This window comes from Carcharhinus amblyrhynchos, chromosome 1 (genome assembly GCF_965287045.1).
Source record: "Carcharhinus amblyrhynchos chromosome 1, sCarAmb.v2.hapA, whole genome shotgun sequence".
NCBI lineage: Eukaryota > Metazoa > Chordata > Chondrichthyes > Carcharhiniformes > Carcharhinidae > Carcharhinus > Carcharhinus amblyrhynchos.
The window spans coordinates 147,305,957-147,319,808 of NC_137324.1; the positions used below are offsets into that span (position 1 = coordinate 147,305,957).

Genomic DNA, 13,852 nt, shown 5'->3' on the forward strand with positions numbered 1-13,852 from the left:
TTGATCAGCTGCTGGAAGCTGCCTTCTCCACAGTTATTATTAAGTTTAAGTCACAGCAGCTTGATTTCATCAGGCTGCAATGTTTGTATGTTAATTGCATACATGTCTGCCTTTTAAGGAGTCTTGTCCATGGCCTGATATCTGTACTTTAAAACTTAAAGGGAGAACATCATGCCTTGCAAACCTAATATTTCAATACCATTCTACAAATGCCTCCCATCTAGGTGGTTAACATAGAGAAAGAAACTGAAGTTTTAAAGCCTACCTCAATTTCCTGATATGAGCTGTTGATCATGGCAATCAGCATGTTGAGTAGGACCACCACCATAGTGACGTTATATATTCCATATAAAACATATCCAATGTTCTCAATAAATTTGTGGTCATATTTCAGAACAACAGAGGATACTTCAGACAAACCAAAGATTGACCAGAATAGAGTCTTGAAACTTTCTTCAACTCTGAGGGAGGCAATAGTTTTAATTTTATTAAATGCCATTATGACAGGATACTTTATTAAACTGCTAATAATTTTAAATACTATAAGGTAAGGCCTGATTGTCACACTACATAGTTGGCCACAGAAGTATTTTCTGGATAGAATTGTTTAAATTTTTTGTTTAATTGGCTTCCTTTTGTTTTCGATCCATATGTTTGAACATAAAAATATAACATTATGTTCACTCAATTATAAATGTCCCCTTAGTTGCACTTTGTTTATTACTCATTCATTAAACTAAAATACAATATTGTATTTTGTATTCTTTTAGAAATGAGTCCTTTACAAATGTTCCTGCTCACATGGAGACTGTCCCCATTGTTCACTCCAGTTAATATTGAAGATCCCCCAGGATCACTGTGAACACTGAGTCACTGGAGACAGGAAGAAACTATTCAGCCCACTGAATTCATGTTGGCTCTCTGCAAACCAATCCAATCATTTCCTTGCTATACCCCATAGCCCCACATGTTTGTTTCCCTTAGGTACTGATCCAATTTCCTTTTAAAGTCACTGATTGTTTCTGCTTTCACCACCCTCATAGGCAAGGAATTCAAGGTCATTGCCACTTGCCCCATATTCCTCATTTTCTCCCTGCATCTTTTGTCCAAAACCTGAAACATGTATCCCCTAGTCCTGATTCCATCAGCTAACAGGAACAGCTTTTCTCTGTATACCTTACCAAAACCTTAATAATCTTGTCCGCATTTATCAAATCTCCTCAATTTCCTCTGCTCAAAAGGAACATTACTGCTTCCCCAACCTAACCTTGGCTCCCATTTATTATCATTTCCCACAAAATTGCAACAGCACTCTTCTGATACTTATTTGTATGTTCCTAGTTCTTGCTAATGTTTTCTTTGTACTGTCCTTTAATTTTGTCCAAACAAATTCAATACGCTTTCAGCATTCAGCCCCATTTTTAGCAAGTCCTCGGTTCACAGGTAAAGTCACCGCACATCCTGCCTTAACTTTCTGATCCATTTTAAAGCATACAGAACCCTGCAGATTAACTCCGTAGTCTTCATTTCATTTTAAGCAGATTTCGGTCACTCCTATGAATATCTATCTTCTCCTGGTACTTCTTAAAGTATTATTCATAAAATTGCTCATGTTCAAATAAGAAAAATATAAGTTGTTGGGTGGAATTTGCCCAAAATATGGCTAAGTGTCAGGTTCTGACTGGAAACTGGTGTGTTTCTCCCCAGAGTTACAGCCATGTGTTCACTCCGGGGAGTGATTTTACTACCTTGTTGCATGTGGCAAACAGCATGATGAGTCAAGCTAGTGTGCAATGTTAAAAATCTGATTTGCGCCTGACGTGAAAGTTGTTGCAATCTTCTCACCCCTTCTGAGTAGCGCAAATTGCTCCGTGCCCAGAAAGGACACAAGGCCAATTAGCATATTTAAAGTAATATTTAAATATGCACAGTCCATTCAAATCCCAATGCACAGAGTCTTCCGGTCTTTGGGTTAGGTGCTATAATGGCAAGAATCACTACTGGTCTCCCTAGCACAGACCTGGTGCAATGGTCATGCTGGGGGCCTTGGTGGCCATTGAAGCCCCTCACAGGTGGTTGGGGGCATGGCCAGGCAGCACCCATTGGGCAGTATCCACCTGGTGGTGCCCACTGGACAGGGGGCAGTGCTCACCATGCACTACAGCAGTGCCAGTTGAGCATTGTTGGTGTGCCAAGAGCAGTGCCGGGAGGATGGGGCCTGTGTGGGCCTTTGTCCACACCCTCCGCCATAGGTCCCAGTGACATCACATCAGGGTGGTGTGCCTGGGTTGACTATGTTAGTGAGTTACTGGTCCAGGTAGGAGGGTGATGACAACTCACTATGTAGCATGCTGTGATGCTGCCCCGGTGCAGACTCCTACCTGGGCGGTCGTCAGGGACTGGAGCAGAGGAGTTCAGACCACGGAGTCCCACTCAGCGGTGGAAGCCAGTGGCCTCATGACAGTAACGGTAGTTTTGAATAAGTGCTTGGAAGATCACAGCAGTCAGCGGTGTGGCATAGATACTGGGAAGTGGGGATCATAAACTCCAGAGGCCGAAGGGCCTCTCTCGCACTGAACAAGGCCCTGAGCCTCAATTTGTATGGTTGGAATATTGTCATCCCTGTGGGAGACAGATCACAAACAAATTAGTCACAGCTGTGGGGTGCAATAACATTTATTAATGAATTTGTAAATTGGCAGTTACCAAGACCCTAACTAGTGAATGCCTTCACTTGTGCCTCTTGGTGATCCTACAACCTCTTTACCATATATGGCCTACTGCTGCATCCAGGTGCTGCCCCCAGGATACACATCAGAAGTGAAGGTGGTCAACTGTGTTCTGCCACAATCCCCCCCACCCCACCCCCCCCACTCCATCCCCCCCTCCAACCCCATCCCCATGGCCTGTGATACCCTTGATGGGCATCCCCTGGGGGGCCAGGACCTGGAGGGCCCCAACTGACTTTCGGATGTCACAGATGTAGCGTATAACCATGTTCAGCCTACTGCCCGTGAGATGCAACAGTGTTACGAAGGGGAGATTTCAAAGGTCTGGGGACAGTCGGAGATTCCTGGGTGGAAGGCCTCGGCATTGGCTCCAGCATGTCCAATCCCTCGAGGTGGTTGTTTGCCCCTAGGACATTCCATGGGTCAGCTGGGCAGCTGGAGTGAGCTCCAGGCACTCTTCATCACCTCTAGCTCTGGCAGTCCTGCACCATGGTGTGTGAGCCCTCGACAATGGCCATCTGAGACTGGGTCACGCTCTGGATCCCCTCATCAATAATCCTCTGAGACTGCGCCATGCTTTTGATCCCTTTATTGATAATAAATATCTCTCTGGGACTCGAGGCCAGCAGCCACAGCCCGGTGTGACTTCAGCATGCTCCCAAGACTCACCATGTCCTCTGAGACTCAACTGTGCCTTGGACTATGCAGCCCATTCTACCACTCCCTGACCCAGGCTCCCTACTGCAGTCACCACCTTGCAATGTTGGCCTGGGTGGCACGCAATGCTGGTCCCACCTCCTGCAACTGAAGGCTGTGGGACTACACCAGATGGCCTTGTCGTTGTTGGAATATTGCTGACACCCATTTCTGTAATTTCCGGCTCTGCTTCTGCCTCTCCAGTAGCTTCAAAACTGATCCCAGCAGCCTGCCATCTGGCTGGGGGCCAGCTGTCTCTTTGGTGTTCATCAGAAAGTGCTCCTGAAGTCTCACCGCTAACATATCCCACTGAGGTAACTGCATCTGCGCCAGTGAATGCTGTGTGTGATGCCTGTGGCAACTGAAGATGCTTTCATTGAAGATTTCTTTGGAGCTTTTCTGAGGTTTCCTTGGACCTTCCCTTCAGGGTATCAATGGGTGCTGCAGGGGCGCTGACTTCTGTGGGCCTGGCTTCACTGGGATCGTCTCCTGCAAAACAGGACACATAGTTAGTCAAGGGAGGGGCAAGATTGTAACTTCCTAGAAATGGGTTATGTGAATGAAGCTTTTGTGGATTTTGCGGTGCGAGCTGACCTGTCTGTTGGTCACGGTTCTATCCTCGAGCTCCCATTACAGGTCAATGGAGTGAGAGGATTCAGGGACCTAACCTCCAGTTTTCTTCTGCTCCCTCCAGTTATGGGCCATCTTTTCCTGTGGGAACAAAGGAGAGATTGAAAGCCTGATGACTGGAAGGCCACGAGGAATCGAGGGTGTTGGGGACGGGGGCAATTAGGTGGCGTATGTTGGGACAGTGTCTCAGCAGGCAGGGATTGTGACGGCGTTTGTGAGAAGGATTGGAAGAAGGTGCTGGGGCTCTGGTGCTGGAAGGCGGTGAGGTGTCAGGAAGTGGATCAATGTGGACATTCCAGGCGTGATAGATAGGACTGATGCCAGGACAGGGTGGACACTCACCTTGCTGCCCGAACTAGGTCATTCATTTTCTTCCAGCACTGGCCACCAGTCCTCCATGCCAGTGTGCAGGCACTGACAACTGCTGCCACCACTTTCCAGGCCGCATTGCTGGCCTGATCCATCAGGGTCACCGACTGTCTCTGGGGAAGAAGATGGCCCTCCTCTCCTCACAGTGTCCAGCAGCCTTCCCAACTCCATAAATTTGGAGTTGCTCTACGTGGTGCCATCATCCTGGTGTGACTGACGGTGTGTGCATCATTTGCATTTAAATGGAGCTCCTCCTGCTTAATGGCACACAACTGTGGCCATTTTGGGTGAATCACGCACCTGGAGCCTCAATGATGATGTAATTTGTAAGAAGGCTCTTTCATTGCAGTGAGTGTTGAAAGATTATGATGCAGAATGCACCCCAGAGACCGGCACAGAACACCCGTTTTCTCGCTGTTATGACAATTAGAAATTTTTTGGGAAGGTTCTGCCCAGTGTCAGGCTCTGAATGAAAACTAGCATCCTTCTCCCAAGAGAAACAGACAGATTTTCTCTCCAGATCTTATGACGCTTTGTCATTTTAAAGCAGGGGTGTGTGTTTTGTGCCCTCATTGTGAAGGGAGTGGCCTAAAAATGCTGGCAAGGCTGGGTGCACAGTGTTCAGCAGGTGCCCTGATCTCAAATTAATTTCAAAGACTCCCCTGCAATTCACTGGCATTGGGCCTTTGAGGGCCTCATGTCAACACCTCCTGTCCCATGAAGCAAATTCTTGCTATGGGATTGTCTATAGGTCCTGCCCCTTTAGGCCCCACCCTTCTGGACCCTGTCCCATATAGGCCCTTCTGCTATAGACCCCACCCTTTAAAGGCCCTGCCCTCCAGCAGTGTCAACTGCCCTGTCATGGCCCTGACCACCTGGGGGCTCCACTGGACTCCATTCCCCCAGCATTCTCATCATGACTAGTTTCATTTTGAAAGTTTCCTGAAATTTTCCAGCCATAATGGGATTTGCGCCTGCATTGAACGGGCTTGGAAATCTTGGCCGTTGTTTAATTTTCTCATTCCATCTTTGTAATTATTATTAACTGCTTCTACAGTACAATAGTAACTACATTTCAAAATACTTCATTGGTTGTAAAGTGCTCTGAGATAAGGGCAGCACAGTGGCACAAGGGAAGCCCAGTGTCACAGTGACTAGTACTGCTGCCTCACAGGGCCAGGGTCCCAGGTTCAATTTCAGCCTCCGGTCACTGTCTGTGTGGAGTTTGTATATTCTCCCCGTGTCTGTGTGGGTTTCCTCCGGGTGCTCCAGTTTCCTCCCACAGTCTAAAGATGTGTGGGTTAGATTGATTGGCCATGATAAATTGACCCTTAGTGTCACGGGGATTAGCAGGGTAAATGTATGGGGTTACAGGAACAGGGCCTGGGTGGGATTGTGGTTGGCGCAGACTCGATGGGCCGAAGGGCCTCCTTCTGTACTGTAGGGATTCTATGATTCCATGTTAGCTATAATCATGAAAAGCATGATGTAAATGCAAAACATTTTTAAAACCTATAATCTGTTTTGTTCCGCCCCACTCCCCCCCCTACACTTTCCTTCTGTATGACGGATATTTTTCCTTACTTGATTATCTCTCATTGTGGCTATGGACCCAAAATCCTCTCCCCTGCCTCCATTAAAGCCTTTCTGTAATGAATAGTTAGGAGGTGAACAAGAATGAGGCTAGTTAATTTGCTCTGTTATTCTTTCCCTCCGTATCTGGCTTTGTTCAGTACCATCCTGTAATAACAAAGTTGAGATTGAAATTTTCAATGTGGGGAATCAAAGGCATAAAATGTCAACTATATATTGAATGCTGGATTCCGATTACCATGACATTTCCTGAGCCTATGTACACAAATCATTAAACACTAGTGCACAGGTACAAAAGGTAATCAAAAAGCTAATGGAATGTTGGCCTTTATTTCAAAAGGGTTGGAGTGCAAAAGAGAGGAGCTTATGTTTCAGCTGTATACAGTCTTGGTCAGTCGCCACCTGGAGTAGTGTGTTTGATTTCACAGAAGATATACATTGGTCTTAGAAGGCGTACAGCACAGATTTATCCAATTGATACCAGAGTTTAAAGAGTCAAATTATGAGGACTGCCTGCATAAACTTAGCTTAGATTTCCTTAAGTATAGATAATTGCAGGTTATCCAAAGAGATATTTATAATGATAAAGGGGTTCAACAGGGACTCAGAAGCTATTTCCTTTGGAGGGAGAATAATTAAAGCTAGGCCCTCTAGCAGTGGAATTGGGAAGATTTTTGTTAGGTCAGGGTATTGAGGGATATTGAACAAAGATGTGTAAATGGAATTGAGATCAGGCATGGTCTATGGGGAAAAGGTCTGAATGTCCTACTTTAAGAAACATAGACAAATTGTAGTGTTCACTTGCCAGCCTGCCTAAAATCACCTGTGTTGTAGATTTGGGGTCTTTCTTGTATGTGGTTAGACTGAATTGATTTATATAAATTAGGACCAGGGGCTGAGACACATATCACATGTCAAGAAATATTTGATTTCTCAGAGAATCACTGACCTTTGGAACATATTATCGGTTGGTTGAGTAAGTGCGCATTTACTACAGGAGTTCAGAAGAAAGCTGGACAAATTCCTGACTATTTGTGATATGGTAAGAAGTCTCACAACACCAGGTTAAAGTCCAACAGGTTTATTTGGTAGTAAACGCCACTAGCTTTCGGAGCACTGCACCTTCATCAGGTGAGTGGAGAGTTCTGACTACAAACAGGGCATATGAAGGCACACACTGTTTACAGAATACTGATTAGAATGCAAGTCTTTACAGCTAATCAAGTCTTAAAAGGTGCAAACAATGTGAGTGGAGATAGCATTAAGCATAGGTTAAAGAGATGTGTATTGTCTCCAGACAGGACAGTGAGATGTTGCAAGCCCAGGCAAGTCATGGGGGTTAAAGATAGTGTGACATGAACCCAAGATCCCGGTTGAGGCTGTCCTTCTGTGTGCGGAACTTGGCTATCAGTTTCTGCTCAGCGACTCTGCCCTGTCGTATGTCGTGAAGATAATCAGGTTTGTCAGAAGGTTAAAAAGTCGGCAGTATTAAGAGAATCACATTGGCGTAGCAGTTTGGAGCACCTGCAGATTGCAGCACCAAGTAATAAGCAGTACATTCAATTTCCCAACTCTAGTAAGTTTCCACTTACATCAGCATCCCTCTGCATATGTAACAAGTAGAGGGTCAGCGTGGCTTCACGAATATCAGAGGGGAAATTTACCCTATCCCTCTTGTACACCTTATAGTAGTTGATTTAGAGTGTCATTGATGGAGGGCTGAAAACTGGCTCTATACCTATCTTTTCAGACACAGTTGGACAGGGAAAACCAGGAAAGGGAAGGAAACTAGAGACATGTTATCGTGTTATAAAAATACAAAATAAATTAACAAAATTTGTACTTACGTTGTGAAGGCAGGATTTACTTTTGCACCAAGATAGTAAGAATAAAGGATGAACATCCCAATCATGAAAGCAAGAAACACCATAATAAAAATGACCATGAATTTGAATATGTCTTTTACTGTCCTTCCAAGGGAAATTTGTAATGGACCAAAGCTTTCATTTGCAGGCAGGATATAAGCGATTCGTGAAAAGCTAAGGACAACAGCGATTGCATAGAGGCCTTCAGAAATGATCTGAGGATCAGAAGGAAGCCATCTATCTCTGGCTAAAAAAGACAAGAGAAAAGTAGTTAGGGAAGAATTATCAAATGTTATTCTTCTGTTTGAATCATTTTAGAATCCATCCCTTTAAAGATATCAGAATCATTTCTGCATTATCTCCTAAAAATACATTCAAAATACATTTATTTTATTTTAAGAATTCTGACTGTAAATACAGACAAAGTAATGAATAAGTTTAGTAATCACAAAGAAGAATTGTTCAGAAAATGCTGGCGAGGGAAACAGGATTTGTGTTTCAAGTGAATGAACTTTCGTCAGTCCTGGTCAGGCCATCCACACGACTCTCTCTCCACAGACACTGCCTTACTGATTGAGTGTTTGCTGCATTTTCTGTATTTTTTTATCAGATCTACTTTAGACAAAATAATAGATATACAAAAGAAGGTCACACTGAGCTAAACAGGCTAATAGGAGAGCCATACAGAAGAGGAAAACATATACAGGATAATGAAGATTGAAGTTTATTCATTTATTAGTGTCATAAGTAGTCTTACATTAACACTACAATGAAGTTACTATGAAAATGCAGAATGGATGCTGTAATGGTTTAAAAGCCTGCCAGATAACTGGGGGGGCAAGGAGGTTAAAGTGACCTGGTCACTTCAAAATTTTCACAGCTAACAGGCAGGAATGCAAATGTTAATCACAGGACTGCCTGAAATCACTATGCTAGGGATGATCTTCAGGTCTGCCAGGGCTAGAAGGGGCAGTCCAGACACAAAGCCCCATCCTGGTGGAGAGTGGTGTGGCCAACCTCTTGCCCCCAGTCTGAGTTCACCCAACCCCCTGGACCGTTGATGGACCCTTCCTCTGCAGCCTGGCAGCAGCAGAGGAGCAAATGGCCTCTAGGTCTATCTTTTTGAGCCCCCTCTGGACCCAAGGGTGTCAGTGCACTGTTGGTACTGTGAAGCCACGTGGCTTTAAGTGAGGCTGAGAAAGGTGTCTGGGGGGGAAAGGGGTCTGAGTGGTATTTGGATTGGGTCACTCATGCCTGCATGGTGTTTGGATGTGTGTGTTGTTGGGGGGGGCGGGGGGGGCGGGTGGTGTGGCGGTGGGGAGGGGTGGAGAGAGAAGAGTGGTCCATAATTTGTGTGGAGGAGGGGAGGATGCCCCTCTTTTCTGAGGAGTTGGTGGTATTCCGAGGTCCAGCACACCAGATTCCCACTTGTGGGTTATTGTAAAGCGTGCCTGGTGCTGTTCCTGCTGGGGAATGGCAGGACGCTGGTAGGTTGACTAATGACATTTAAATCAGCAGGTTGCCACCCACTCAGGGCAGGAACTTGATTGGGGCAGGCGGGACGGGTCAGGTGACTCCCAGTATCCCTCACACCCTTCAGGAATCCCGACTTCTGGCTAATGCCCCATTCACCTGGACATTGGAATTCCCACAAGGAGGTCGGCAAATCGCCTTGTTATCTCTGTGCTAGGTCAAGTTCTAGATTGAAGCTTTCAGTTACAGATTTATAGAGTAACAGATACTCACAGACAATGCATACAATGATAAGCAATGTAAGAGAACTCACATTAATGTTTCTGTGCAGGGTGAACAACATGCCATCTATTCCCTTCTCAACTTCACATCATAATGGTGTAGTAATAATGCCCTCAGCCTTGGGCCATTCTATCATCTATTTTCCATGACTTTTATCCTTGCTTTACATTAACCTACATCAGCTCAGAGTTTCGGAAACTTGCTGTTCTAATGGTCTCAGTGAATGAAAGCTGCGCAAACTTCTTTTATCCAAGTCAATGATAGGCTTACAACACAGAATAAACTTCCTATCTAACTAAATCTAGGGTTAAGCGTAAAAACTCACCTCATATTACTGAACTTGGAATTATGAGGCCTGGATTAATAATCTTGTGGTGAGAGTTCAAATCCCACCTTGGAAATTTTAAAATTTGAATTCTGTTTTAAAATAAAAGGCTATAAATAAAAGGCTGGCATCTGTAAAAGTGATGTGGAGATGCCGGTGTTGGACTGGGGTAAACACAGTAACAGTGGTGTTGTCAGACTTCTTAGTCTGTAAAAGTGACCATAAATCTGCCAACTTGCCATAACCCCTCACTGGTTCACTAATTCCCCTTAGATAAGGAAACCTACTGTTATTACTTGGTTTTGCCTCTTTGTGAATTAAGTTCCATACCAATGTGATTGGCACTTAGTTGCTCTCTGAACTGGCCTAGCAAGTCAGTCATTCAGTTGCATCAAAGCATTGTGGTTCAAAAGGAAGGTCCACCATGACTTTCTCATGACAACTAGAAACGGGCAATAAATGCTGGCCTTGCCAACAATACCCAAAAACGAATTAGGAAAATGTATATTTATCTATCATAAGAATCAAACTACACGAAAAAATACATTTTTACAAGTAAACTTACACCAGCCATGGAGAACCTTAAAGAACCATTTTGATTTTCAATGTTTTCCATATTGGTTGCAGCCATTTCGTCAGAAACTGCTTTTAACCACAAGGTAGAGTATTAAATACAAGATGGAACCTGAATGCAATTTCACACAGCATAGCTAATTTAAAACAGATCCAGATGAATCAAAAGTTGTGTTGTTGTGAACACATCTCAGTATCAGCAATCCATCAGGAAGAAGCGACTCAAATTCTCAAAGCACACATTTCGCTTACCTCCCCATTACTTGCTGAACCCCTTTGTTTATACTATAGTATATCATCCCTCCAGATATCATGGTCTGGACTTTTGCATAGGGATAGGAAATCATAACTTGGGTTCTTTGCTAGCTTCCAAATAGCATGCTTGACTTATGACCGAATTTGCCCAGCGTTTTCGGGGGTGTTTGTGGGTGGGGTAGTGGTGGTTGCATGTGCAGTTTTAGACTCTCAGTGCAGTGTAGGAGAGAGTTGGTGTGGAGATGGGTGGGTAGAATGTCCTGGGGGCAGCAGCCCAATTCCCAATCAACATCATTCTCATGTCCCCACACCTCACTCCTCACAGGCACAAAACTCCCATGCCCTGTCCATACACCCACCCTTCATATTTCCCCATGCTGCTTTCATTCCCCTCATAAATCCTTTCATTCATGCCCTCTCACTGTATTAAAACAACATCTACATTACAAAACAGCACTTAATAACAACATTTGAAGGTGTCTGAATGTTCCTAACTCCTCGGCAGGCTTCACCCAGTGATCACAAAGTTCCAAGAAGGAGCCTTGTTTTAACTTCTAATACCCATGCCAGAATGCAAAAATAATATGGGAGGGAAATTAAAATTCTCGATGGTCCTCACAATGGGGACTCTGACCTCAGAAGAGGTGTGTGTTTTGTATCCAAGGCGTTCCTGACCAATGGAATGGCCATATGAAAACAGAGCAGTGAAAAAATATCAGTCCTTTCAGCTTTCCTGACCTGACTGCCGCCTCCACTAGGAGATGAAAATCCAGCCCCATTTTTCAACTGAACAATCTTATAACAGGTACTAAAAAAGAAAGCAAACTAGTGTGCTGACTACTGTAGAAAAAATACATTTTGAAATGAGTTTCTTTGAATTTTGAAAAAATCTTATTCAAACCCTATTTTATTCAAGCCCTCGACAACCATAAAATTAGACTTATACTCGCCACATATTCAATAAAGAATCCTTCTTACAATTATATAAGTTTTCTTTCACTTTATAAAGTCCCTAATTAGGTGAAATTTAGAGGGCAGCAGATCTCCATTTGCTGCAGAGGTTGCCAGTTCCATGGAGGTGACTGCGCAATGGCAGTCATACAGTCATAGAATCCCTACAGTGCAGAAGGAGGCCATTCAATCCATCAAGCCTGCACTGACAACAATCCCACCCAGGCCCTATCCTCGTAACCCCATGTATTTACCCTGCCAGAGTCCCTAATACTAAGGGGCAATTTTGAACAGCCAATCCACCTAATGTACACATCTTTGGATCTGGTGGGTGTCATTGGATCTGGATGCTACACCCGCCAGAGAAGGGCTCACAAGTGACCCAAATATTGCAGTAAGAGGGGTTTCCCAGCTGTTCCAAGCCAACTTAGCCCCTCTGAATTTTTAGTTTGCATTTATGCCGTTGCAAGCTCCTTCATTTTGAAACACCTTCCCATTCTTAGACCCATTTCAGCAGTGCCAGATATCCTGATGGTGCAGCCTCTGTTATTGGGCTGGCAAACCATCCTCAACAAGACAGTTAATGCAGAGATGGCCACTGAGGAGGCTGTCTCCGCGAAAGTTCCACTGGTCTGGTTTCTAGCGAGTGCTCGGGCTCCCCATTTAGTCATGACACGGGGTCTCAAAGCCCAGGGGATAATCCTGTCCGGTATTTCAAGTCAACAACCTTTCATCAGAACCTGCTGAAAGGTCAATCATCCAAAATGTTAACTTAATCTCTCTCCACAGAAGCTGCCAGACTTACTAAGTTTTTTTTATTCATTTACAGGTGATGGGCATTTATTGCCCATCCCTAGTGCCCCCCAGAAGGTGATGGTGAACCTTGTGCAGTCCCTGAGGTGTAGATACACCCACCGTGCTGTTAGGGAGGGAATTCCAGGATTTTGACACAGCAACAATTTCAGCATATTCTGTTTTTATTTCAGATTTCCAGCAACTGCAATATTTTATATTCACAGCACAGATGATTAATTATTTTTATATCAAACATGGAACTAACATGAATCTGCTGGATTTCAGAAAACTGATTATCCCTCCTGTTTATTCTGCCCATGATTAGCAGAGTTGGGGATTTACAAACAGCTACCAATATACAGAAACATCCTTTAGCAATTAACCTTTTGTTGACTTCAGCACTTACCAAATTAGACCACTTCTCACATGGGATATCTGAGTAAAGTCCTTAAAGGCACAGGCTAGCTTCAACACAACTGCACCCTAGTAGCTAAACATCACACTAAAGAAAAGGCACAATTACTGATGCTGTTAATGAACAAGGGTTCATTCTAATACAACAAAAAACACATATTTCTTGATATATAAAAAATTATATACTGACATATTTGTTTGATACATTAAAGCTAAATAAAACAAATTACTTTTGGTTACATGCAACAAAACCACAGAAGTGCAACAGAAGGAAATACAACAGAATATTATTTTGAAGGGATGTGGAAATTGATTTTGGGCAATAGTAAATGGAAAGGAATTCGGGTGGGGTGTAAAATGAACTATCAATTCACGTCCCTGTTAAGCAATATTGCACAAAACCCATTCACCCAAAAGTAAATACACTGATTATAAAAATAAGATTTTCAAGCTGAATGCTGAAGGAAAAAGTAAAGTAATATCAACTAACTACAGAATAAAATAGTAAATAACTTTTAATATTTTAAAATAATGTTCAATGTCGTGGACTATCAACTAATGATTATACTATTCCAGATTGTAAGACAACTAAACCACAACTGTGAATGGTGTATACACCAGAGCATGTTGCTTCATGCCAGTTTAGCAAATGGAATATCAGGGACAGACAGCATGCTGGGTTTAGAAATAATCTCTTAAATAATAATCCCAAATTGACCATTGATATTTAATCACACATATGAAGTAACACATTGTGAAGTACAATTGAAAATAGCTCTTAAAATATCAAATGAGTCAGTAAACAACTTTTTATACACCAAGAAATAACATGCTTTTGCTTACATATTTTACAGTTAATTCCTGTTTCTTTACAACATCAGTAACTGTGGCTTTTCTTTCAC

The 13,852-nt window shown here is 43.4% G+C and overlaps 1 protein-coding gene across 1 annotated transcript in view; it reads right to left on the reverse strand.

Moving 5' to 3' along the window:
* Positions 1-13,852, reverse strand: part of LOC145350573 (short transient receptor potential channel 3) — a 151,450-nt gene that overhangs the window by 25,780 nt on the left and 111,818 nt on the right. Inside the window, exons 7-8 of the mRNA XM_080199775.1 lie at positions 7,865-8,129; positions 266-461 (exon numbers count right to left, since the gene is read on the reverse strand). Of these exons, the coding sequence (XP_080055901.1) occupies positions 266-461; positions 7,865-8,129 (461 nt within the window). The remainder of the gene's footprint in view (positions 1-265; positions 462-7,864; positions 8,130-13,852) is intronic.